We start from the raw sequence: 27,658 nt of genomic DNA on the forward strand, positions 1-27,658 counted from the left end.
GAACTACAAAGCTGGATGCAAAGATGGAAAATACATGTCCTTATTACAATTGCGAGAGAAATCAAAATAAAAAATGAACCAAGCGATCCTAACCATGAGTTTTAGATCCAAGATTCCAAACTATATAAACCACCTCAGAGTATTCAAAACGGATTGAATGAATTTCTGGATGCTTTATTAGAAAGTACCTACTGACACCTTGGCCGGAAATCTATACATGGCCGGCCAGACTCACAGGTGAGTCCCTTTCGTCCCGCCCCTTGGCCGCGCCCGGTTTCGCTCAGGTGGCGCCGCGGGCTATAAGCGCTTGGAGGAGGGATCTGGGGAGACTCATTTGTTCTTCGCGTGAAAGGGAAGAAGGAGCGCAACTGGCCTACGCGGGTGCTAAGGGAAGGCACAGGAGGCCCGAGCGCAATCCGAGACGGCGGGCGCGGCCCGGTGAAAGGGTCTTGGTTTACCTGCGGAACTTGCCGGGCGGCTCGAGAAAGGGGAAGCAGCAGGGAAGGCGCGGCGAGTGACCGAGGAGGAGAGTTGTGCGAGGCGGCGCCGAGAAAAACTCTCTCCGCTCTTGCCTGGCGATGGCATTGGCCCATGGGGTCGCGGCACTGCTGGTGGCGTTGCTTGCTCTCGGCGCCACCGTGTATGGCGGTAAGTGGGACGGGGGGGGGGATACTTTCCCCGCCGCTTCTCTTCTCTGTACTTTAAACCCTCCTCCATGGACGTTTGTGTGAGGGCAGATTTAATGGCGCCGTGAGTGAAGCGCCCCCATAGGCAGGGCAAAGAGTCCAATTCGCCACAAAATGGTGTCGCGCCGCCGTCGGACTTCGAGTGGCTCGGGGAGGAGCACTTGGTGCGCACGACAAGTTGGACAACATGGCTTCTGCTGCCACTTGGCCGACGCTCGCACCTGGAGGGGGGGGTGCCCGTCGAGGCTTCGGAGCCGCGAGGTCCGGACACGGCAACGCCCTGATGAGCCCAGGCCTCGAGGGAGCGGCTGGCGAAACGCCCGAGCTGAAAGGCGGGTTCGAAGCCTCTCGTTTTTACAGCGGTTTCAATCAGCAGCCCCTCCCCCCCCCGTGCGTCTGCGGGTGTAGCCTTCCTCGGAGGTAGACAATTAGGCACACCTGCCCGCCTTCCTAGTAGAGGCGTCCATTAATCACAGGCGAGTGGCACGTAGCTATTGTGGGACGAAATCTTGATTGTTAGGCGCCAATAGCCTTAAAAGTGCTGTCCCTAGCGAAATGAAAAGGAGGGGATCTTGTCTATAGGATCTCCCCCCCCCCCATTCCAAACAAACATTTTGGAAGTATACGTTAAAACTTTTAAGAACCAGGCTCTACTTGCTTGCTGCTTGAACGTTCCTTTTTCCTACCCAACAAGTACCCTATCTAGTATGGAAGAAGGTTTTCCTCCCACGCTATTCCCTCCAGGATATTTTTAGAGGAGCCTTTCTTCTTCCTGACCCGGTTAATACCAACAGGGCTACCTACCTGAAGCTTGACGGAGAGAGAGGTGGACTGTGGGGAACCCCCCCCTTCAATTTTTTTTAAACCATATTTTATTAGCCACGTTAATCTGCTTTAACAGGAGAGTTTTGTGCTATTATGAAAGATTGTGCCACAATGAATATGTTAGGCTTTAAGATGCTGCAAGATCTTTTTCTTGTTGTTTGAATTTCTTCACTAATGTGCTCCTGGAACATTCTGAAACAGAGGGTTGTATGAGATCTTTACAACATTTTAGGAAAATCTCCCCCCATCCCAGATTTTGAGAGGATCTTTTACATGAGACTGAAGAGTTACAGTTCTTGGATGTTTGTCTCTGGCAACTTTAGGGATATGGGTTGGGAATGGCTGGATTTTGAGTATGCACTAATAACTTGTTCTGGTACATCTTGTAGTCAAAACTGGTGTGACTGTTCAGAAGGTGTTTATGGGTGGAGTAGTTCTACCTGAACAGTTGATTTCTAAGTATAAAATAAAAATACACTAAAGGCTAAGCCAGGGAAGCTCTTAACCAATGAGCAATGGGCAGATGCCACCCTACATTTGGGGGTGGGCTCATGTCTCCACCCCATGAACGGGCGGGGGGGGGAGGGAGAAGAGCAGGCACCTGCCACTGCTTGCATCTGTCCAATCTGGGGCTTCCAGCAGCTGTGGTGACTCCCAACCCACCTTCACAAGGTGAGGGCCACCCCTTGCTTTGCGCTGGTGGTGGGGAGGGTCTGATTTTTGGCTGCGTCTTGGACTTATGTCTAGAGCCACATAATCACTAAGACAGCCCGTGGGCTAAGCCAGTAGGCTACAGTAATGGTTTTAATAGGAAACCCCCACTATGTTTTGAAGACCTTTAAGAGAAACTTGTTTAGTACACTAGTTTCTAAAAGTAAGAAACAATGTAATCTGAAAATGTGACTATTTCTCTATTACACTATTGAGTCCTATTGGATTTGCCTTAGTATTTTTCGTTGTCTTGTTCTCCTGCCTGAACAATTAAGCAGCAGATTTTTAAAAAAAGTTTAATGCAAGAACTTATATGTATGGTTCTCTTTAGAAGGACTGTTCCTCTTGCATGAGAATACAGTTTTGAAAGATACGTTGATGCATCTTTCCTTTACATTTTGATGATTTTTTTCTAAATTCAAATGGATGTAGCTTTAACTGACAAACTAATATTAACTGACAAAACAAGATTTTTTTAATTCGCTGACAGCCATAATTATAACACATGTAAACGAACCACCTATGTTACTTTGTGGTAAGGTAATATGTTTATTTTAAAAGGCCATAGGCATTTACAAATGAAAACACATTTACAGCACTAAGCTTTTAAAATTTCAAGTTTTTAGGTGTTACTATCATCTCTAAACTTTCTCATTCAGATTCAAAATTACATATAATTTCATCTGGCTACTTTTCTGGAAGGTGTTACTTTGTGGGATTAAGGAAGGCATGTCTTGTGCTCCGATCTAGTTTCTAAGAACATGATTATATAACTCTTGACTACTTTTTTCATGTGCAGTTTGGCCCTGAAAACATTTTCAATGAGCTTAGTTCATACATGTTTTTCCTAGGCAGCAGCAGTTTTGGCATGGAGATGGTGCATACATCCAGTTGCCCTTTGCCCTCAAAAGGGGAGCAGAAAATGGCAGTAGTTCCTGAGAGCCAAGCTACAAATGATGCCTGACACAGGTTGGACACTTGTCAGCTTCCCTCAAGTTTTGATGGGAAATGTAGGCATCCTGGTCTTGCAGCTGTAATGGAGAGCCAAGCTGTAAAACCAGGACGCCTACATTTCCCATCAGAACTTGAGCGAAGCTAATGTCCAACTATGCCTTGGTGTGGTCTGCCTGAGTTGCCTCTCCATCACATATCTAAAATAACATCTGCTTGTTCCTCTATCCTGCCTGGATAAGTGTCTGACCCAGGGCTATGTGTGTTATGTTAGATCTGTTTGGACTTCTGTAACTGCTTTTTTGAGCAGAAAACCAGTGGGGTTTGTAATTCTCTATGGACACTGAAGTGGATTCATCTGAGCTGAGCCGGTTATACCTCTTCTGAAAGTAGAGGTATGAAACATGGTTCATATCGGTGTTCTTGGTTTTGCAGCATTTATATGTATCTCTATAGAACACATTAAGGAACAACCATACTTTGCACCAAATTTTCTTGTGATGAAAGTATCAAGCTTTTAACTGAAATATTATGTCAAGATTTGTTCTGGCATAATGTATGCACCCACAGGATGGCTTTTGGAATTAACATAGTTATGGATAGAAAAAGAGCAATGTAGATATTTAATGTCAATGTGTCTTCCACAATTAGTAAAAGATAATCTTGTAAACTGAATCCCTGCTTCCTATTAGACTCAACTTTGATCAGGCTGCTTGATGGGATGTATTTTTGATACAGCATACCTACACATAATGAGAAATCGTTTCAAAAATCAACATAGTTTTGTATTATCATAGTCCTGTAAACCGGTTCTTTTGGAATGAGAGGCTGAGCTAGATTTGAATGAGCTACCTGAGTTGGAAAAGTGAGCTGAGTTGACTTGTGAATAACAGATAATAAAGTTCCTTGGATTCATATTATCTTGAGAAACTGGAGTCCTACAGGGTTCATACGTTATGCCAGAAGAAATCTTGACATAATGGTTCAGTTAAAAGCTTGATACTTTCATCACAAGAAAATTTGGTGCAGAGTCTGGTTTTCCTTAATGCCTTCTATAGAGATACGTATAAATGCTGCAAAACCAAGAACACTGATATGAACCATGTTTCATACCTCTACTTTCAGAAGAGGTATAACTGGCTCAGCTCAGATGAATCCACTTCAGTGTCCACAGAGATTTACAAACCCCACTGGTTTTCTGCTCAAAAAAGCAGTTACAGAAGTCCAAACAGATCTTTAACATAACACATATAGCCCTGGGTCAGACACTTATCCAGGCAGGATAGAGGAACAAGCAGATGTTATTTTAGATATGTGATGGAGAGGCAACTCAGGCAGACCACACCATGACTTGTGAATAACAGATAATAAAGTTCCTTGGATTCATATTATCTTGAGAAATTGGAGTCCTGCAGTGTTCCTACAGTTTTTTATATCCTCTCCCCAAAGTAAAGTTAATTGCTTGCTTTTTTGCATGGTACTCAAAGGTTTCTAACTGGTGTGTTTCAATTGTTACAGACTGCATATGTGAAAAGAACAAACGAGTAAAAGACTGCACATTAAATAATGGTGAATGCAAGTGTGTCTCTTGGGGATCTGATGTTACAGTGTCGTGTCTAACATGTAAGTACAAGAATAGCTTGTTTAGTAAACTGTAAGGTAGAAATATTTTGTTAATTTTCAACCTTTTTGGATAGATACAAACTTAAAGCAACGAGGAATTTTAAAGATGGGTTGTTACATTTCCCCTTTTTTAGTGACCTCAAAATGCCTACTGATGAAGGCAGAATTTACTGGCTTACAGGGTAGAAGTATACCACGTCATGCTTTTGTAGACAATGATGGCATTTATAATCCGGAGTGTGACAACAAAGGCAACTTCCAAGCTAAACAGTGTAATGGTACAAGCACTTGCTGGTGTGTGAACTCTGCTGGAGTACGAAGAACTGAAAAGAGTGATGCAAACATTACATGCAATGAAGTAGTAAGGACAAGGTAAGCCTTAATGTGAAAATTGATTTTATAACCTGTATTTTGTACCAGACTGTCTTGAGAGAAGATGTAAACTTCATCAGCAGTGCTTTTATGGCAGCTATCAGCAAGTAAAATGTCATATCGATAAAAAGCATGCAAACAATACTCATTTAATGTAGTAATTTGAAAGGGATTTAAAAAAAATTAGGACCAGTAGTATATCATTAAAACAGAAAACAAACCAGGTCATCAAAACTGGAACTAGAGAGGGTGGGGTGGGTACCCATACACAACTCGGTTCAGAAGATAACAAGAAAAGGCCTTAATTAACCTCAACAAGCAAGACTCCAGCTAAACTTTTGAGAAAAGGGAGTCCTGTAACTTGGGTGCTACAATAGCCAAGGCATAAAATGTAAAAATGTAAGACTTGCAGTTTATGTCTACAAATAGGCTCTACAAAAATTTAAAGTAGGATTTCAGTCCAGTGGCACCTTAGAATCATAGGGTTGGAAGGGGCTTCCAGGGTCATCTAGTCCAACCCCCTGCACAGTGCAGGAAACTCACGACTGCCAACCCCCCCACACCCAATGACCCTTGTTCTAACAAAAGATTCCAACAACATTTTCAGGGTATGAGCTTTTCAGTGTCAAAGCTCTGAAGAAGGGAGCTTTTGCGCAAAAGCTCATACTCTTAAAATCTTGTTGATCTCCAACTCAAATCCTGCTGTTCCACTGCAGACCAACTCAGTTCCCCACCTGAAACGAAACTTAAGGCTCATCCTTATAGATATTCGGCATACTATCCCTTCTCAATGTGCAGAAACATCCAGTTAATGTCTTGAGGGTAAAAATACTTTCAATTTTTTTCAGCTGGATTATTATTGAAACAAAACCTGTTAATAGTGCTTTGGATACACACACTGTTGAAAGGTATGTCTTCCTGGTGGTGGTGGGAACTCCTGTCCGTCACATTGTAGCTAACTTATGATGACCCCGTAGGGTTTTCAAGGCAAGAGATGTTTAGAGATAATTTGTCGTTGCCTGCCTCTGCGTAGCAGTTTTGGTCTTCCATCCAGATACTTGCCAGGGCCAAACCTGTTTAGCTTCTGAGATTGAGCTACCCTAGGCCATCTAGGTCAGGGCATGTCTTCCTAATATTTGACTTTTCATAGTTCCTTTGTATGTTGGAAACCTTCAGGATAGTGAGAAATTGTTATAGAATGGGATGCATTTAAAGGAAAAAATTAGTTTACACATGCAGCCTCACAGATTACATTGTGCTTTCATATTGCTTCTCCACTTCATTTACAATTCCACACGTTAAGTAGCTGTCACTAGCAGAAAATAACTGGGTAGGAAGACTGGTGACCACCTGTGGTGTATGGAGAAGAAAAACGGTGTAAATACAAATATGGTTAAAGTATTTACTTGTAATCTGATACTGATACCCATGTTTAAAGTGTCTTTTTAAAATCTATGCAGCCTTTAATTCTTACCTTTAATTTGCAGGGCCATCACAGATGCACTTGTTCAGCGTTACCTCTTGAATCAAAAGCACATAAATGTTATGGTATGATAATGAAATTAAAATTCTAGTAGAAAGATTGCTCAGTCTTCCTGGATTCTCCTCCAGGCTGTTCCACACCAGTATCAAAGAGACTTTATTTAGAATAGTGGTATTTAACCTGTGCAAGTATCAGATCCACCTTGGTCCTCAACATGGGGCCTGCTTATTTTGATACCTTTATTTATAGAAGATGCTTCTACTTCTCTGCTATCTTGTCAAAATTTAGGTCACTTAGTAGTAAGCTACTGATCTGAGGACTGGTTAGAGTTTTAAAACTTGGCCTTTGTAATTCTCTTGTAGAATACATTAATTTCATTTGCAAGATGGAATATCAAATGACTGAAAGGCTAGAACAGTAGGACTTATGTTGCCATTCTGTACCAGCTTCTTAGGAGCGTCCTGGGTAGGGGGTTGGAAAAGGGGGTTATAATCCATTCTGCTTGGTTATCAGTTTCATAGCTTGCTATTTCTCTGTTTGCATTTTTCGTTAAATCCCATTTCAGTGTTCTGAGCCTTTTTGCTATTGCCACACTATCAGAGCTGGCAAAGACAAAAATACAAAGAGGCTCCTACCAACAAATAACAGCCTGTTAGAAGGTGGAAAACCACACGTGTAGGAAGGCAAAAATAAATGAAATAAATGAAAAAGCAATGAAGGTCAAAGTGAAGTGTATATTGAATATATTAAGGGTATAGAATTCACATCACCTTCTATACATACACTTACACTACATAGACCATTATAAACAATTCACTGAAAAATCTTTGTGTGATCATTAATTATTAACAAGAAAGTTCAACAGGTACAGTAAACAACTCGAGTTGGGAAGACATCCAACAGGTAAGCTTCCACAGTCTAACACAATCAGAAACAAGGTAAGTACTATATTCTTATATTTGTATGTATATGTCCTTTAGTTTCTTTTTCCTCTTAAGGTGGTACAAGTGGTGTCAGGATGTCAGAAGATGCTCCCTTGTTGCCCAGCAAACAGGGCCGGCAGGATACCTGATGTTTTGTTAATGTAACCTCAGAGGCAAAACCTTGATCCACCATGCAAACATTACAGGAAAGAAATTTTACAGCACTTGAGACAATGACTCAAACACGGCATCCTAGGAAACTTATTGTAAAGGACATATACATACAAATATAAGAATATAGTACTTACCTTGTTTCTGATCATGTTGTACTGTGGAAGCTTACCTGTTGGATGTATTCCCAGTTATAGTTTCTTGCTGCATCTGTTGAATTGGAAGTTCCCAGCTTAAGTTGTTTACTGTACCTGTGCTGATCATTGATATACTTGCTATTCTTGCCAGTGAGCACTGAAACTGATATTTAAGTGGTTAAAGTACAAGCCCCTGAAGTAGTTAGTTAAATCACTTACTAGTATTCAAAGGAACAATGTGATTTGGCTGTTTATATTAATCTGTCTTTTCTTCCAGTATGAAAACTCTTACATCACTGTTGAGCTGAAACAAAATGCTTCCGAGAAATCTGCAAGGGATGTGGATATAGCTGATGTAGCATACTACTTTGAAAAAGATGTACGTATGCCAGTCTGTTACCTTAAGTATATACAAAAGATCTTTCTATTTTGACACATTCAACTGGATTCATGCCGCTGAATGTCCCAACTGTTGTTCATTATTGTGTTTTACTTGGTTAATGTCTTAGCTGTTGATTATATTGTATTTGACTTGAACTGTATAATCCACCTTGGGTTTTAGTGAGAGAGGTGGACTATAAATACATTTCTTAGGGTCCTACAAAAAGAGTAACACTCTTATTCTCCTTCAGGTCAAAGGGGACCCCATATATAGTCAATCACGCTGGAATATTACAGTTCAAGGGGAACCTCTGCAGCTTCAAGACACTCTAATCTACTATGTTGATGAAAAGCCACCAGAGTTCTCAATGAAACGTTTGACTGCTGGAGTAATTGCCGTTATTGTTGTTGTAGCATTGGCAATAGTTGCTGGCATTCTTGTACTGGTATGTTTTGTCCTATGATCAACTTTAGAGTTGCTTATAGATTATAGTTAAAGCCATGAGGTGGCCCTAATTTCTGAAGAAATACTTTTCCAGTCTTGACTGGGATATGGCTATGGGGGAGAGTGAGGGCTTAACTACATGTAATAATGCTTCCGGGTTTGCCCTGGATCCTGTCAAACCAGATATTCAACATGGAAGTCTCTTGGCAGTCTTTGAAAGAACTTTGTTTTCAAGCACATAGGGCTCTGACTTGGATCAGGACTATGAGGAGAAGAGCTTAAGTCTTCCATTCACATGGTTTTCCTGATGTGAAACAGCTCCTGGGATCCTTTTATTGGTGCTGTTGGGAAAACTTATTAGTACTACTGTAGGGAAACTGCATTTTCCCAGTGGAGCACACAGTGGCTTCCTGGAGCCATTTCATGTCAGGAAAACAATGTGAAGGGAATGCTTAAGCCTTTTCTTCATGAAGTCCTGATTCCAGTCAGGCAGTGACAATAAAGTAATGAAACGCCAAGCACACAGGCTGGATCCAGCAATTTGCTCACACATGGATCACACAAGCTCTTCCCTGCTTTCCCTTCCTCCGGCAGTCCCAACCCTGGGAAAGTTTGAATGCATGGGATGGCTACATGGGTTGAGGAATGAGGAAAGTGAAGGAGGGTGAAGTTGCAGCAATCTTGCTTGTGCTGGTTTGAACAAGGCACTTAAAGAAAGTTAAATTTGTTAGCTGCCTTTGAGGGCGGAAAGGCGGGGTAAAAATCTAGTTAAGAATACATAAATTAAAAGGGGGACTCAGACCTTTATACCACTGCAGATTTACTAGTAGATGATTTCTAAGACAGGAGCAGCAGTCTTTGAGGTAAATTAATGTTCTGTCATTCTAGAAACACTGACTTGTCTTAAGGGTATGAGAAGACTTGATATAACATGCTGTTTCCATTGCAGATTTTTACTAGAAGAAAGACGGGGAAATATGAGAAGGCTGAGGTAAGTGCTAATTTCAAGAAGAACTGGGGTCTTTAAAAAAGCTGATCACTTTTTGAAGAGTTTGTTTTTAAAGCGTTCAACAATATGTTGTGTGAACAATGGCTTCAGTAGAATGAATCTGTAGTTCAAGTCTTAGTGAACGGGGTCTAATTGCCATGCAATGAAGATGGCTGTGAGTGTGCCAGTAATTTAACAGAATGGCCAGCAACTCTGTAGGAGTGTGCGCCTTTGACACCTATCAGCTTGGGGACTAACTTATGTACTTGTACTCTCTTTCAAGGTCTTAAGTACAGATGTACTTTTTGCTATAGCTTGAGATAAAATTGATAATGAACAGACTCTTCTGTGGGCCAAATGGAAAAAGTACAAAAACAACTAAATTCTTTCCCATATCAAATGGCTTCTCACAACAGCATTGAATATATTTTCTTATCAATAGTCGAGTTCCCTAACCCAAAGAACTAGTCAAGAGTCTACTCGTAACTGTTTACTTTAAATGCAAGTGCATCTCTGCTATAAATATTCACATCATCTGCTTTTGAGGGGCAGATAAAATTTATGCCATGGTCTTGACTAGCACTACTGGTAAACAGCTAAGCTTTACTGTCTTTTTCTCAGGTAAAGGAAATGAATGAAATGCACAGAGAACTAAAATCTTAACTGCTGTAACAAGGATCACATGATAAACTCGATGAAAACATTAAAACTGAAGATTAGCTATGTGGATTCATCATTTTTGTACAGTGTGTACCTGTAGCTTAGTAAAGACGATTGTCTCAAACTTGAAATGTATACAGGCATGTTGCATTTTCAGGGCTAAGACCTAGCATGTTCAGATGAATCTTCTTTTGTCATAATTAGTGAACATTTTAATGATGCCTTATTGTCAAGTGTATACTAAATGAGAAGCATGTTATATGAAAGTTCTAGAGGATGTGTGACCTGCTTTTGCTATCAGACATGTTTCTTGCATACAGTACAGTGTGGTGCGCTTTTTAAAAAGTCTGTAAATATTTTTATTCAGATTTGCTGGATTTTTTTTACAAGAGGTGAATTTAATAAATCTTGGAACCAATGTGTTGCCAATTCTTTATTATTAGAGTTCTTCAACTGAGATAAAGGTATGCATGACTTGAAAGTAGTCAACAAGGCTGTTGCATTATGTTTAAGAGAAAAGAACAAGTTCCAAACAGACATCAGGATATCAACTGATTTTAAATCCCTCTTGTCAGGATCTGTGCTGCTAACAAGATATGCTTCTGAAACTTGAGGCTCTCTCTTCCTAGCATGATGTCTGTGTATATAGAATTCTTGCATGTGACTAAAACATTTTTTTAAAGGGTTAAGCGGTCATGTTCTCAGGACAGCAAAAATCAATGCCAATAAAGCAACCCAACTTAAAGCACCGCATGAAAATATCCAACTGGTGCAATGAACTTACTACATTTGCACATTTCTCTTGTCTAAAGAATTACTGATGCACTGCTTCAACTAAAACTGTGTCATAACCTAAAAATGTAGCTTTCTCCTACATCAAACAAATTTATGTTTTAGAAACTTGAGTGTACTTCATGGGGAGACTTGAGATTTAAATCCCCAATCACCATTATAGGTTGTAATGTCAGTCCCTCAGCCTAATGTGCCTTTATACTGTGTTCAGAATACCCCTTTTTCATGCTTACAGGCTATTTTACAGGAAAGTTGAATAGCAATATAATACCAAAAGTCAAACTGAGACCCATGAAGGGAAAAATGAACAAGTTAATAAGTTAATCTTGCATGTTAGCTTATTTAAATATCTAATATGTTCCTTTTCATTAGGTTACAGTAAAAGAAGCAACTATCCCTTTCTTTGTTGATACTTATTGGTGTGCTTTGACACCTGAGGCTAACTCAATCCTTTGCTGCAAAGAATGTGTTCAGTTTGTGAGCCTGTAGTATTTTATATAGCTTTTGGATGAAACAGTAAGCATGGTCCTAGTTAAAAAGTGAAGCAAATGTTTACCAGTTGCTACTTTTTATACTATTCTTAGAGGATTCTTTGTCCAAAAGGAAGAATATCTAGACTGAGAGCTTCACAGGACTTGTTGTCTTCTGACACTATAGTATTACTTAATTCAACTTGCATTCATAGGGGGATTGTCTAGTTTTGTTAATAGGTCTAGCATGTTTTTCTTCTGCTTTTCAGCCTTTTGTTCCAGTTAGTGCTTAAAAGAAAGATCACACAATAGATTTTAGACTTTCAGGTCTTCAAAGGCTAAAGCTGCAACTTGATACCAGCTCCGCCTCTGTCTAATCCAAATATGTAAGAATTCTACATAGGATGCAGTCTAGAGGCCTTAAAATTGGGGCCTGACTTTTCCTTCTCTCTCCCTCTTAAAGTCCAACTTGATGAGTCTTCAAAAACTTGCATACTATTTTGTTGTGTTTAGGTATGTTCTAATAAAAGAATCTACAAAATTTTTTTCAAGTTTAAGTTTTTGGTTCTTGTGGGTTTTCCGGGTTGTATTGCCGTGGTCTTGGCATTGTAGTTCCTGATGTTTCGCCAGCAGCTGTGGCTGGCATCTTCAGAGGTGTAGCACCAAAAGACAGAGATCTCTCAGTGTCACAGTGTGGAAAAAGTGTTGGCAGGTCGTTTATATCTACTCAGGAGGGGTGAGGTTGAGCTGAGTCGTCCTGTAAAGAGTTTCCCAGGGTGTGGAATGCTAATGGCGGGAGGCTTCACTGTATCCTGAGGAGGTTCTTTTGCATATGGATTGGTGCTTGATGTGCTAATCTTCTCTGCAGGGCTATTGTCGAGTATAGAGTGTTTTGTTAGCCTGGTGTTTTTCAGCACTGGAAACCATGCTCTGTTCATTCTTAAGGTTTCTTCTTTCCTGTTGAAGTTTTGCTTATGCTTGTGAATTTCAATGGCTTCCCTGTGCAGTCTGACAAAGTAGTTGGAAGTGTTGTCCAGTATTTTGGTGTCCTGGAATAAGATACTGTGCCCTGTTTGAGTTAGGCTATGTTCAGCCACTGCTGATTTTTCAGGTTGTCCAAGTCTGCAGTGTCTTTCATGTTCTTTTATTCTTGTCTGGATGCTACGCTTTGTGGCCCCGATGTAAACTTGTCCACAGCTGCAGGGTATACGGTATACTCCTGCAGAGGTGAGGGGGTCTCTACTGTCTTTTGCTGATCGTAGCATCTGTTGTATTTTTCGGGTGGGTCTGAATACTGCTTGAAGGTTATGCTTTTTCATAAGCTTTCCCATCTGATCAGTAATTCCTTTGATATGTATTGTTGAAGGCTTTCACGGCCGGAGAACGATGGTTGTTGTGGGTTTTCCGGGCTGTATTGCCGTGGTCTTGGCGTTGTAGTTCCTGACGTTTCGCCAGCAGCTGTGGCTGGCATCTTCAGAGGTGTAGCACCAAAAGACAGAGATCTCTCAGTGTCACAGTGTGGAAAAGATGTAGGTCATTTGTATCTACTCAGGAAGGGTGGGGTTGAGCTGAGTCATCCTGTGAGAGTTTCCCAGGGTGTGAAATGCTAATGGCGGGAGGCTTCACTGTATCCTGAGGAGGTTCTTTTGCATATGGATTGGTACTTGATGTGCTAATCTTCTGCTGGCGAAACGTCAGGAACTACAATGCCAAGACCACGGCAATACAGCCCGGAAAACCCACAACAACCAAAATTCCTTTGATATATGGCAAAAACACTTTTCCTGTAGGAGACTGTTTTTCCTTGGTTGTTTGATTCATCCTGGGTTTGATTGCTCTTCGGATTTCATTTCTGGAGTAGCCACTTACCTGAAGTGCGTGGTTTAGATGTCCAAGTCTGCAGTGTCCAAGACACTGCAGACTTGGACAATCTGAAAAATGGCTGAACATAGCCTAACTCAAACGGCACAGTATCTTATTCCAGGACACCAAAATACTGGACAACACTTCCAACTACTTTGTCAGACGGCACAGGGCAGCCATTGAAATTCACAAGCATAAGCAAAACTTCAACAGGAAAGAAGAAACCTTAAGAATGAACAGAGCATGGTTTCCAGTTCTGAAAAACACCAGGCTAACAAAACACTCTACACCCGACAATAGCCCTGCAGAGAAGATTAGCACATCAAGCACCAATCCATATGCAAAAGAACCTCCTCAGGATACAGTGAAGCCTCCCGCCATTAGCATTCCACACCCTGGGAAACTCTTACAGGATGACTCAGCTCAACCTCACCCCTCCTGAGTAGATATAAATGACCTGCCAACACCTTTTCCACACTGTGACACTGAGAGATCTCTGTCTTTTGGTGCTACACCTCTGAAGATGCCAGCCACAGCTGCTGGCGAAACGTCAGGAACTACAATGCCAAGACCACGGCAATACAGCCTGGAAAACCCACAACAACCATCGTTCTCCAGCCGTGAAAGCCTTTGACAATACATTGAAGTTTTTATTTTATTATAGAAAAATTAAGAGAGAAAACGGGGGAAAAAGATACATATAACTAAAAGAGGCCTAGGGTGGCCTACACAAAGTAACCTACGAAATAAATTTAGCTCATATTAAAGCCTACATCATTCAAATCCAATTCCTCTACTGTCGTCAGACAAGCCATTTTAATATTTCCCCACATGACATGGAAGAAAAAAGCCATACTCTCTTCCTCCCCGCCACCCCAATCATATTTCCCCACACATAGAACTCTGGTCTGAACTAAAAAATTTATCTTTCAAATACCCATCAATCCCCACAAATAGAATAATACTTCTATTCCTCTTCCTAAGGCATACATCATGTTTCTATTGGAAATTCTTTTTTATAAAGTGAACTTGGGACCCCTTTACTTCCCCTTCATCCCTTATTTATTCCCCAAGTTCTTTATTCCCATCTTCATAACTTCTAATCTTAATCCCCCTTCTGGTCCAGAATACTCTTCTTTCTTCCCATTCTTACAGCTCTAAATTGTGGCTTCTCTTATAACTTTTTCATATTTTATATTTGTATATTTCATTACCACATTTAGGTTGCCAATCTAGAATGAGCTTTGTATATTCCAACTTCACAAATTGGGTTAACTGTCTGATGTAAACTTGGAACAGCACAAGCCAGCCTATTTAACTCTTTAGGTATATATCCCAGTCTTCTTTTTACTTAGTCCCATAGATTAGGTTCCTTCTGTCTAGCTCCATTAAAATCCAATTATTTAAATATAAAGTCCAATTATTTAGATGTATAGTCCAATTTCCTAATTTTTTCATGGTGTTCTCTCATAAATCCAGAAATTAATATTATTTAGCCAGAGTTCTAAAGCCAAAAGCATAGAATAATTTCAAAAGGGAAAAAACAAACTAGAGACAAAAACTTCTCAGGAAGACGCATTGTTATTCGGTCGGCTCATCTTCGAGGCTGTTCCTCTGCAGTACTTTCCAACTTCACGTGTCAGACTGTTTATCTTGTCATGTTGTAAAAAACAAAACAAAAACACACAGGCTTCCAACATAGCAAAAAGTTATTCTAAGTCTGTTTGAAACTTTCTTTTCCCAATATAAATAAAGCAAGCTCCTGTAAATTTATTCATTTCTTTTAATTCTTGTTTTTCAACATGTAAAACACCTCCAAATTAGGTGAGAGGTAAGAGAAATTTTCTCGCCAAGCTGAATAAACCATTCTGTGTCGCATGTTTCAAACTGTAGTTAAGACGTCAAAGAAAGTGATTCGTAGATAGGGTTAGGAGTAGATCATCCTTTTGGTCCAACACAGCTTTTGATGGAATTGCATTCCTGGTCCTCGGCTCTTCAACATCTGAAACTGCCCCACATGGACCAGGCAGTAAATCTTTTGTCGAACTCACCAAATGAGGCACAAATGGGTATCTTGGATCATTCTCTTATCAAGAATGATAAATGGCTGGAGAAGAGCTCTCCAGCCATAAAAAACTCAGCTGCTTGTCTCTCCCGCAAAGCGGGAGTATCTGGACAACATTCCTCCCAGAAATTGAAAATCTAAAAGGGTTTACAAAGTTTTTAAACTTTGTCTGTGCTATGTATTGTCGAAGGCTTTCACGGCCGGAGAACGATGGTTGTTGGGGGTTTTCCGGGCTGTCTTGCCGTGGTCTTGGCATTGTAGTTCCTGACGTTTCGCCAGCAGCTGTGGCTGGCATCTTCAGAGGTGTAGCACCAAAAGACAGAGATCTCTCAGTGTCACAGTGTGGAAAAGATGTAGGTCATTTGTATCTACTCAGGAGGGGTGGGGTTGAGCTGAGTCATTCTGTAAGAGTTTCCCAGGGTGTGGAATGCTAATGGCGGGAGGCTTCACTGTATCCTGAGGCGGTTCTTTTGCATATGGATTGGTGCTTGATGTGCTAATCTTCTCTGCAGGGCTATTGTCGGGTGTGGAGTGTTTTGTTGGCCTGGTGTTTTTCAGAACTGGAGCCCATGCTCTGTTCATTCTTAAGGTTTCTTCTTTCCTGTTGAAGTTTTGCTTATGCTTGTGAATTTCAATGGCTTCCCTGTGCAATCTGACAAAGTAGTTGGAAGTGTTGTCCAGTATTTTGGTGTCCTGGAATAAGATACTGTGCCCTGTTTGAGTTAGGCTATGTTCAGCCACTGCTGATTTTTCAGGCTGTCCAAGTCTGCAGTGTCTTTCATGTTCTTTTATTCTTGTCTGGATGCTACGCTTTGTGGTCCCGATGTAAACTTGTCCACAGCTGCAGGGTATACGGTATACTCCTGCAGAGGTGAGGGGATCTCTGCTGTCTTTTGCTGATCGTAGCATCTGTTGTATTTTTCGGGTGGGTCTGAATACTGCTTGAAGGTTATGCTTTTTCATAAGCTTTCCCATCTGATCAGTAATTCCTTTGATATATGGCAAAAACACTTTTCCTGTGGGAGACTGTTTTTCTTTGGTTGTTTGATTCATCCTGGGTTTGATTGCTCTTCGGATTTCATTTCTGGAGTAGCCATTTGCCTGAAGTGCGTGGTTTAGATGATTAATTTCCTCATTGAGAAAGCGCGGCTCACATATCCGTCTTGCACGATCCACTAATGTTTTCATTATGCCTCTTTTCTGTCGGGGGTGGTGATTGGAGTTTTTGTGTAAGTACCGATCAGTGTGAGTTGGTTTCCTGTAGACCTTGTGACCTAACTGAAAGTTTGCTTTGCGGATGACCAAGGTATCCAGGAATGAGAGTTTTCCCTCACTTTCTTTCTCCATTGTGAATTGTATGTTCAGGTGGATGTTGTTGAGATGATTCAAAAACTCCATCAATTCTTCCTCCTCATGGCTCCAAATGATGAATGTATCATCCACAAACCGGAACCATACACTGGGTTTGTGGGGTGCTGATTCTAGAGCTGTTTTTTCAAAATGTTCCATGTAGAAGTTTGCTATAACTGGGCTGAGTGGGCTCCCCATGGCCACCCCATCCATCTTCCAGGACACCAAAATACTGGACAACACTTCCAACTACTTTGTCAGATTGCACAGGGAAGCCATTGAAATTCACAAGCATAAGCAAAACTTCAACAGGAAAGAAGAAACCTTAAGAATGAACAGAGCATGGGCTCCAGTTCTGAAAAACACCAGGCCAACAAAACACTCCACACCCGACAATAGCCCTGCAGAGAAGATTAGCACATCAAGCACCAATCCATATGCAAAAGAACCGCCTCAGGATACAGTGAAGCCTCCCGCCATTAGCATTCCACACCCTGGGAAACTCTTACAGAATGACTCAGCTCAACCCCACCCCTCCTGAGTAGATACAAATGACCTACATCTTTTCCACACTGTGACACTGAGAGATCTCTGTCTTTTGGTGCTACACCTCTGAAGATGCCAGCCACAGCTGCTGGCGAAACGTCAGGAACTACAATGCCAAGACCACGGCAAGACAGCCCGGAAAACCCCCAACAACCATTTGTCTGTGCTATTTATAGTATGACTTTCTCCCAGTTACTGAAAGTAGATTACTTAAAGTAAATCAATAGAATTAGACATCTAATAAGCGATGTAACTAAGACAGCAGAAACCTGAAATAGGATGTTATATAATATTTTCTGCATTGTTTAAGTAGAAATACAATGGAGTGACAGTAAGCTATATAATACAGCAACAGATATACACAGAGACGTATAGGCCACAGTCCTATTCCACTTACTGAAGCATCTTCTTGAATCATTCCATTATAATTAGCCCTATTGCGCTTATAAAAATGCCCTCCTGAACAATTGAGTTTGGCATAGTTTGTGGAATGCCAGCCAGCTAAAACATTCATTGATCCATGTGGTTAAACCTGTCTTGGCTGGTAGAGTTACTGCAGAAAAACCAATAAAACTAGAGCAGAAGAAATAAGAAACATGATGGGAATGGAAAAGTAGAAGTGGAAGGAGGAAAGGAAAAAAACCTGCAGAAATAATGAAGATAGGTAGAGAGAAAATTTCTAAAAAGTTTTAAAATCACAAACGGGGTTTTCCTGAATGAAATAAAAAGTGCAGTATCCTGCAGTGATTGACAGCTTTAATAAAATACATTTAATAACAACAATAACATTCGATTTATATACCGCCCTTCAAGATGACTTAACACCCACTCAGAGTGGTTTACAAAGTATGCCATTATCCCCAGAACAAAACACCCTGTGAGGTGGGTGGGGCTGAGAGAGCTAGAAGCTGTGACTGACCCAAGGTCACCCAGCTGGCTTCAAGTGGAGAAGTGAGGAATCAAACCCGGTTCTCTGGATTAGAGTCCTGTGCTCTTAACCACTACACCAAACTGGCTTTATTATTTATTCAAAATTGTGCTTTGTCGCATTTATGACATTAAAAGATGCCTGAGAGATCTATACAAGCAAAATTGTGAAAGAGACGAGAGCTGCAAACTGCTGTGTCTTTTAAGCTTTTGCCACCTTTCAAAGTATCAAAAAAGCTGACACTATAAAACAAAGTATGATTTGGACAGAAAGTCTCATAATCACAACAGGACTAGCAGCATATTTGGATGTAATTCACTTTATAGCCCTGAACTTTTCAACACTATTTATACATATTACAGCATGTTAACTGTGGTCAAATTAAGTGATATTTAAATATATCTTGACAGTATCTTGTATGTATCTGTGGTATATATAAGTACTCTCAATGATGTAGATTCTTACATAAAAATCTTCATACTATACGAGTGAGTAAAACCTTGTCTTAAAAAGCCTTTCATTAATTCTAAAAAAAAGAAAACATTTGATTGGCTTTTTAAAAAGGAGTTTCACCAAATTTCCTTCAGGGAAAAATCTTTCTGATATTTTACTGTTTCTTTCAAGATCTTCACATTTCTAGGGGAGGAAGAGAAGAAGTCCTCTGAAATCAGATGCAACTAAAGTAGACTGACAAAGGCAACGATCACTTTCACTGACATTTCCCTGCCCCTTCCCTGTCAAATATGAATATATTAGCTTTTGTCTGTAAGATAATGAACAGTTGTGGGGATAGTGATACAAAATAGGAAGGCTACAAGTGGGAGGGATGCATAGACTTGCAGGGCACATCATTTCCCCTCCCCCACCATGTCCTCTTTCCCTTCCCTGCCCCCCATAGCCTCTCTCCCTTTTCATGTTTCCAACTCTCCCACCCCATCTTCTGCCCCATGTTCTCCTTTCCCCCTCCCCACAGCAGTTGTTCCCCTATAGCCCAGTTGCATGGTGGTGAATCTGCAAAGACCTGTGGGGGATACTTTCCTCTGTATCCCCTCCCCCACACTATTTCCTTTTTCCTTCCTGGAAGCCTCCATAAGCTCATCTTTCCCTACATTCTTCTCTGCTTCAAACCCACTACACAACTTACCATCTATCTGCCCCCCATCTTCATCTATATTTCTTACTTCATTTATATACTGCCTAAAGTAACTTACATCATTCTCCTTACCTCCATATTATCCTCACAACAACTCAAGAGGTAGGTTAGAGTTTGTGACTGAATCAGTCAGCCAGTGAGCTTCCACAGCAGAGTGGCGATTCCGACCTGGGTCTCCCACATCTTTCTCTGAAACTAACCGCTACACTGGCTTTTCTTGTGTGGAGTGGTATGTGCATGCAGCTAGGCCTGTGTGTGTCATACAAGTCATGTGGTATCAAGTTACCCAGTGTTTGCTTCTGGGCCTGGTCCCAAATGAGTCCTCCATCAAAGGCCAAAACAGCCTCTGCTCCCTCCCTGTGCCTTTTACTGACAGAAACCAAGCCTGGACTACTGGCTGAACAGTTATAGTTGCCTAGAAACAACCACTGGGGGGCATCTGGTTAAAGCTACATTTTGGTACTTTTAATCCCACAATGTATTTTTTCTTAGACTTCAGATATTTCTGCTAACCTGGGGCATTTTTTTAGGTGTGTGTCTGTTCATGGCTCCTGTCTCTGGGTTTAAGTATCCAAAGACCAGGGCAACTTGGCTATATGATATAAACAACCCATATCCACAGCTAAGCCTTTTGCCGTTAAAGAGGGAAGTTGTGAATGTGTTCCCCCCCCCACACACACACTTTGGAGAGGAGGGTTTGCAAAATTCTGATTCATTAAAGGCACAATCCATATTCTATACTGGAGATGAATCCCACACTAAGAAATTTGTATTACAAATGGAGTTCAGGCTACACACCTAAGCATGTTACTGACGTTTCCTTGAGCTGGTAGCTCTTCCTGGTTAGTATCTAAGTAGGGTACTAAAACATGCTTTACTGGCCTTCCTTCTACCCTACATCAGTGCTACAGAAGTATGTGAAAAAGAGAATGAAGTATTTTTAAAAACCTGACATCAATATTCTTTAACTATTTCTAAAATTGTAATTGATCAGAAAAAGTATGTGTAACCTGTTTTAGTGAGAGCTCCTTGAAAAATAATTTGGATTCTTGCTTTCATAAAACTCCAAATAGAATGTTCAAATTGTTTCCCCCTCCAATAGCTTGTGGGAAAGAATAAGTCATTCCCAAGAGCCACATAGAGGAAAGGTTTATTCTGACAATCGTGGATTTTGTGGATATGCTCCCTAATAATTGGAGTGATTCTTTGCAACATGTCCTTTTTGCCACAGAAATCCACAGGCTTTTCTCCTTTTGAACTTGTGTTTGAAATTAAGATACATGGACCCATGGCCTTGGTGAGGGACCACCAGCTTTATTACCCTCCTTGTCTTCATGGTAGCATCTCTCTCCATTCCATAACTTGTTACTTTTTACACACACACACACACTCTTCTCCAAAGGGAGAGGGGGGACTCATAATTCTTCCTTTGTCTCTGCCTCTGCGTTTCAGGAATGTCCAGTTATCTATCTCCTGAAGACTAAACTTCTCCCCTCTTCTTTGGTATGTAGGCAGAGAGACCCTGTGGGGACTAATTATTTAAGACATGCATAGAGAATACATTTTATGTCTCTTACTAGTGTAAATTCATGATTACATGATTGATCCAAGGTCTCTACTAAAATTTGTTAATCCCACAAGATGTGCCGGGCTCTCAGGTAAAGTAGCAATATTATGGGTAATGTTCACTCACCCCACTCTCCATATTTAGAGATAAATTGTGTTGTAAGTTTCTCATGGACCTCTGTTCCTACCTTTGTTCTCTATTGGTTCTCTGTTCCCTCACTTTTGTTGCCTATGTACATAAAAGGCTGTGTTGCAGTTTGCTCCTTGCTGCTGTGGTTGGAAACTCCCAGAGCCTGTGCATGTTAAAAAAAAATAAAAGCTTTTCTGGTAGTAAGGATCAGTGTGGCTGTTTCCAGGTTCAGTCCACCAAAGGATGGCCTGACTTGCTTAAACAAGGTTCTCAGAACTTCTAAGTATATATGCATGTGACTGAGCCACGTTGACCAACTGAACTCAATGGGATTTATTTTTGAGTCAACACCAGTAAAAACATTTAAGCTGTAAAGCTACAGCGTTTTTTTTAAAAAAAAAACCTATTAAAGAGGGACCCGCGCCTGAGTATTGTACGGCTGCTGAGGAGAAATTCTGGAGAGGCGCAGCAAAGGAAAGCGTGTCTTTGTCGGGAAGGTATTAAACCAAGAAGGCAGCCGTTCTAGAAGTCTAAAGAAAGGAGAGACTTCAATACAGCAACCGCCAATCTCCTCAATCAACCATTTCAAGGCCACGGCCTATCGTAGCCCCAGGCGTGCACCGGCTGCCATTGTATGAGAAGGTACTAGAGTCTACGCCACCCATTTGGGTCTGACGGACTCGCAATTTCTACGGCGGCCGAGACGGGACCCGAATTTAAAAAAAACAAAACAAAGACCCTCCCCCGGGAGAATACCAAGCCCTTTTTTGCATGACAGAAGAAAGCAGCAGCTGTGGGGACCTAAGGAACAGGCTTAAATACCGGAAATCCCAATCGCTACTCCCAAAGGCAGCCATTTTCAGTACAGTGTCGGCAGGCACTCACGGGCGCGAACCTTTCGTAGCCCTACGCATGCGCCAGTTGCCATAGTCTCAGACGGTGCCCGAAAGAGCACATGTCCCTCGGAATGAGTATAAAGGACGTAAAATTTCTACGGTGGCTGAGAAGGAACTATCCATTAAAAAAACAAATTAAACGACCGGCGGTGCATTCCTATTGGATGCGGTAGACGTGGTGGGGCGGAGATCGCGCTCCTAGTGTTGCTGGTGCTGGCGGGAGATTTCGGCATGGCGGCTTCCACAGACGCATCTCAGCGTGAGGGGTCGGCCTCAGACAACGGCTTCGTCCGCGCGGTGTTGGCGTTGCCCGCTAAGCCCGACACGACTGTGCGTTTCTTCGAGCGAGGTGATCACTACGCGGTGCATGGCGAGGATGCGGCGCTGGCGGCCAAGGAGCTTTTCCGGACGCGGGAAGTTATTCGAATGTTGGGAACAGGTGTGAGCGGAATCTCTGGTCGGGGGCGGGAGAGGGGTTGGTGGGTGAAGAGAAGAGGCTGGCGATTGTGAACTGGAGGGCGGCGGCGGCGGCGGCGGCGGCGGCTCTTGTCCGCCTGGGTCTGTGGAGCTGTTGTAGGTGAGAAGCCCTGTGGGCCTTTGGTTGCTTTTTTCTTTGGTTTAGAACTCCCCCCTAAATTCTTTATACGATCCCCAGAATTTTACTTATTCATTAATTAAGGGTATCGCTCTAATTAAAAATATAAGTAATAGAATTAGGATTTAAAAACACAAAAGTAATAATTTTCTCCACCCCACACCCTGTGTTCAGCTGTTTGGAAGAATAAATGTTGTGTATTTTGTTTAAGGTTCTTGATAATTTGTGTAAACTGATTATGTTGTGCTATCGTTACTTACTGTAAGCTACTTTGGAAAAGAGGCATCTAAAATTTTAGATGCTCAAAATAATAACTCAAGTATAAATCAACAATAAACCAAAGAGAAGAATCTAGAAAAACATGGCTGATGTGATCCATAATTATGTTTGCTCGGAAGCAAACGCCAGTGAATTTGATGGTGCGTACTGCCAGGCAAGTGTGGGTAGAGCTGTTGCCTAAGGTTATTAGTGAAGTGGTTTACCTCAGGAATGTTAAAATATTCCCATAAGTACCCTAAAAGTAGAAAGAATTTGTTTATAATTGAGTTGTGTGTTAACCATTAGGCATGCAGGTTCAAAATGATGCTAGTAGCAGATTGTTCTTAAGTCTTTTTCTGACCCAGAGGAATGGACTTAGGATAAACAAATGTCTCTATTTTTTTTAAAAAAAACAGGTGAGAGTCAAAATCTTTTTAAGGTAGAAAATACAGAAATAATTTAGTAGTCATTGTACTGACTCTGGCAATAAATTGAAGGTGTTACATGAGGTGTAAAGGCAATGGAGGCCAAACTGGATTGTTTTACTTTGTTGCATTCATGTACTCAGGGTTGCTTGCTGCTCCATTTGTCATGCACTTCATTTACTTCATTTTCTTTAGCTGTATCATGAAAGTGGAAAGGTGTTTAAAACTGTACTGGTCCCATGATGGATTGTTGTCTTGGCTTTGGAACAGTATGGTTGTAAACATTTTTCTGATTTTGTGATATTTGGAGGCCACAGCTGGTACAGGATACTGTGGCTAGAGTGTTCACTGGGTGGGTCATAGGGACTGTATCACTGCAGTCTTGTTCCATCTGTACTGGCTCCTAATTTGCTTCCAGGCCCAATTCAAGGTGCTGGTATTGATCTTTAAAGTCCTACGCAGCTTGGAACCTGCAAACCTTAAGGACAACCTTCTCTCATATGAACCTACCTGTCCACTTCTGTCATCTTTGGAGGCCTTGCCTCGCATACTGCTGCCACCAAAAACTAAATGGATGGCAACCTAAGAAAGAGCCTTCTTGGTCATGGCACCAAAACTTGGGAACTCTCTGCCCAAGGAGATTCACTTGTCTTCCTGTGTCATTATCTTCCACCAGCAGGTGAAGACTTTTTTGCTTTGTTTGGCAAATCCCTAGTAAACTCTTACTGGTGTCCTTTGTTGTTTGTGTCTATGTGTCTGTGTGTTTATATGTCTATATGGTGTTATGTTTATGCTTTTTCATGTTTTAAATATTTTAATATTTGTTGCTTGCCATCTTGAGGATACTATTTTGGGTGAAAAAGTAGCATATAAATGTTTTAAATAAATAAATTTGGCTTTGTCTAATCAAATTTAATCGTCTTCAATAGGAGTACTAAATATCTTGATAAAAAGTGCTTTACTTGGACATCTGCTCTCTTTTCATGTACAAATTGTCCTTCTTAAATCACCTTTTCCCTTCTCTTAGGAGCCCAGAAACTTGAAAGTGTTTCACTTAGCAAGATGAACTTTGAGTCTTTTTTGAGGGATCTACTTCTAGTTCGTCAGTACAGGGTAGAGGTGTACAAGAACAAAGCAGGAAGTAAATCCACCAAAGAAAATGAGTGGTGCTTGGCATACAAGGTATTTCTTCATCATACAGAGTTAGAATGGATAAGTATTTTAGGAAGTGCTTGTTCTTTTGTCTTAATTGCAGGTTATAATTTAATATTTTTCTATCTGACAATTAGATGGAATAATGCATATTTAAGAGCATCCCAGTGCTGCTTTATTCTTTACTAAATGCAAGACTGAATTTTTAAAGAGTTCTAGAACTCAGAATTAATGTTTGTGGGCAGCACCTGTGTTGAAGCCTGAATAAATATATAATTCTGGGAAACTGGGACTTGATTCTCACTTAAATGATGAATTAGTGTGTGTGCTGTACCAGACTGCAAATGGAGCTTCACATGGCCGCTCATTCATTCTTCTAAAAAGAAAACAAGATGTCAAGAAGAAGGATTCTAGCCTGCACTGCTAGATTTTTATGTCTATGGATATTTTTGCATGAATGAGAATTTAAGGATATGGCAGCTCAAAGAGGTACTGATTTGTTTATTTAGGTGTTTATGTCCCACTGGAAATTCAGAGCATCTTACTAAAAATGGAAAAAAAATAGAAATATAGACAAAGGAAAAATATAACCAGCACAACTTGAACTGTTGGGGTGGTCCTGGTTAGGCTTGGCCTAAATGAGAAGTGGTGGTGATTGGAGTGGATGGGTTAGAAAGATGCTCCTTCATCAGTCCCTGAGATCTTGTACACTTATCAATATACATATATAATCATTGTGCTTCTCTTTCCACACCTACCCTATATTGTACTAAAAGGCTTGATTTTCTTTTCTGAGTTGCTGGCCTTATTTACTATGCCAGAGACAGTACTTGGGTTATGTTGCCTGCATTGGAAAATAAAAAGTCCTTCTGTGGGGCTCAGCTAAACTGATGATGATCTGCTTCCTTCCACCCATGTGTCTGTAAGATGCTGGTCACAATTATTTCCTGGTTTGTAAATTCTAATACTCTAGATCTTGATTTTTTTCCAATTTCTACTATGATTGTAGTATATCAACAGCCTTTGAGATGTAAAATAGGAAATTTTTAAGCCATAGGCAAAATGTGTATGGGTCATGATACACATGATGGGGATAATATTTTGGGGAAATATATATTGCCATCAAACACTTTATAGTATATTCATTGTAAAATTATTCTCATTAAGTAATAAGCATGCACAAAATATTTTCAAGGGTATGTCTACAGTTTACATAGGAGTTATGATCTTTAGCTGTTGATTGTCTTACATAAAATTTGTGCTGCACGTTTTGAGCAAGTACATCATGTCTTTAAAAGCATTTCACTCATTTCAAAAGAGTGTGTTTAATATAAAGCGCCCTCCCGCATTTCCCAGTTTTTCCATTTGGGAAAAAAAAGTTGTTTCCAGGTTTTTTCAGGCCTGCATACCTCTAGATAGATGTAGGATATTGTCTTTTGATCTAATTTAGGTAGCAATTTGGAGACCATCTGACGTGGCTTAGCCTTTGCTGCCTTTTGTAATCATTCTGAACCAGTGGTTTGATTTCCTTTCTCAAATAGGGTTCTCCAGGAAACCTTGCCCAGTTTGAGGATGTCCTTTTCGGTAACCATGACATGTCGTCTTCTGTTGGTGTTGTGGGTATTAAGCTCGTCTCAGTTGATGGACAAAAAGTTGTTGGAGTTGGATTTGTAGATTCTTTGGAAAGGAAACTGGAAGTGTGTGAGTTTGCTGATAATGATCAGTTCTCAAACCTTGAAGCTCTGCTGGTTCAGAGGGGACCCAAAGAATGTGTTCTCCCTGTTGGAGAGACTGCTGGAGATATGGGGAAACTGAGACAGGTAAGACTTTTTGGACTATAAATTTTGTTTACAAAAGTATAAAATTCAGACACTAAAGGGAAGCTCTTCATCATATATGTAACAGCAAACTGGGTGTCTCTGTGTGAATGATGTGAGTTTCAGAATTGGCTAGGGGTCTCTGCATCCTCATGAGATTTCCCAAGTATGCAGAAAATATGACTATGTAACCAAAAAAAAAAAAGGACCCTCCCCACTCACAGAGCCTGATGAAGATTAAAGTCTAAATAGACTCCAGGAGCACACAGTGTTGAAAGCAATTGACAGTACAGTCCAATGCATAGTTATACCCTTCTATGCCCAATGACTTCTTAGAATGGTGTAACTTTGTTTAGGTTTTGCACTGTGAGAGTCAGTTAAAAGAAATAAGAGGTGGGGAGAAATCCTGAAGGGGGATATTTTGAAAGAGTTAAATATCTAAAGTGGCCTTCTCTCTTCTCTCCACTTCTTGATCTAGCTTGTTAGATTATTTCTGAATAGGCTCAAAAGCTTTAAAGGGCTCAAGCAATAGGTGCTAATTAGTTGCATAGTTGGTTGGACAAGTGCAGCTGCTTTCAGTTCAGGCCCATTAAGTTTGCTGGATCTGCAAGCACAAAAATAATTTTTATTATGGATGTGATTCAGTATGATTCTTCCTGCTTTTCTCAGGTACTGCATAATGTCTCAGTCAGTGCAGAATGGTGTGTTGGGGGGCGTGGGGATGCAAATTCTGATGGAGTAGCAGAAATGCCCCATAACCTTTAGCCCAAACATTGTTAATCAGATTGTACAATCAACCATGTGTTCTCTAGGTCAGAGCATGTAGCCAGTGTATCTCTGCCTGGATGAGAATTATGTTTGAGTTTTTTTTTAAACAGTCTGCAAAGACTCTTACCATATATGGAACGAGAAATGCCAGATGTTCAAGCTGGATTCAGAAAAGGAGGAGGCACCAGAGATCACATTGCACATTTACGATGGCTAATGGAACATACCAGGGAATTTCAGAAGAAAATCAGCCTGTGTTTTATAGATTACAGCAAAGCTTTTGACTGTGTGGATCATGAAAAGCTATGGAGAGGGTTAAAAGAAATAGGGGTGCCACAACATCTGATTGTTTTGATGCGCAACCTGTACTCTGGACAAGAGGCTACTGTCAGGACAGAATATGGGGAAACAGAATGGTTTTCAATTGGCAAGGGTGTCAGACTAGGATGCATATTATCTCCCTACCTGTTCAACCTCTATGCAGAGTATATCATAAGGAAAGCTGGATTAGATCTAGAAGAAGGTGGA

At 40.9% G+C, this 27,658-nt stretch overlaps 2 protein-coding genes across 2 annotated transcripts in view; both read left to right on the forward strand.

Annotated features, from left to right (window-relative positions):
* The first annotated feature begins 318 nt into the window (after positions 1-318).
* EPCAM (epithelial cell adhesion molecule) lies at positions 319-10,774 on the forward strand. The gene is made up of 9 exons (XM_054985564.1): positions 319-648; positions 4,692-4,796; positions 4,931-5,168; positions 6,017-6,076; positions 6,656-6,716; positions 8,160-8,261; positions 8,515-8,709; positions 9,658-9,699; positions 10,318-10,774. The coding sequence occupies exons 1-9, from the start codon at positions 579-581 to the stop codon at positions 10,357-10,359; spliced, it is 915 nt and encodes a 304-aa protein (XP_054841539.1). The 5' UTR covers positions 319-578; the 3' UTR covers positions 10,360-10,774.
* Positions 10,775-22,305: 11,531 nt separating this feature from the next.
* MSH2 (mutS homolog 2) overlaps positions 22,306-27,658 on the forward strand; it is an 88,838-nt gene continuing 83,485 nt past the window's right edge. Inside the window, exons 1-3 of the mRNA XM_054986090.1 lie at positions 22,306-22,554; positions 24,421-24,575; positions 26,087-26,365. Of these exons, the coding sequence (XP_054842065.1) occupies positions 22,347-22,554; positions 24,421-24,575; positions 26,087-26,365 (642 nt within the window). The 5' untranslated portion in view covers positions 22,306-22,346. The remainder of the gene's footprint in view (positions 22,555-24,420; positions 24,576-26,086; positions 26,366-27,658) is intronic.

The sequence above is a fragment of the Eublepharis macularius genome, chromosome 1, assembly GCF_028583425.1.
Source record: "Eublepharis macularius isolate TG4126 chromosome 1, MPM_Emac_v1.0, whole genome shotgun sequence".
In the NCBI taxonomy this organism is placed as follows: domain Eukaryota; kingdom Metazoa; phylum Chordata; class Lepidosauria; order Squamata; family Eublepharidae; genus Eublepharis; species Eublepharis macularius.

Excerpts from the sequence above, each read along its gene's own strand:
- EPCAM (XM_054985564.1), top strand. The coding sequence starts at position 579 with ATGGCATTGGCCCATGGGGTCGCGGCACTGCTGGTGGCGTTGCTTGCT. Across the intron at positions 4,797-4,930 it reads TACAGTGTCGTGTCTAACAT|TGACCTCAAAATGCCTACTG; the intron begins GTAAGTACAAGA and ends CCCCTTTTTTAG. Across the intron at positions 6,077-6,655 it reads GATACACACACTGTTGAAAG|GGCCATCACAGATGCACTTG; the intron begins GTATGTCTTCCT and ends TTTAATTTGCAG.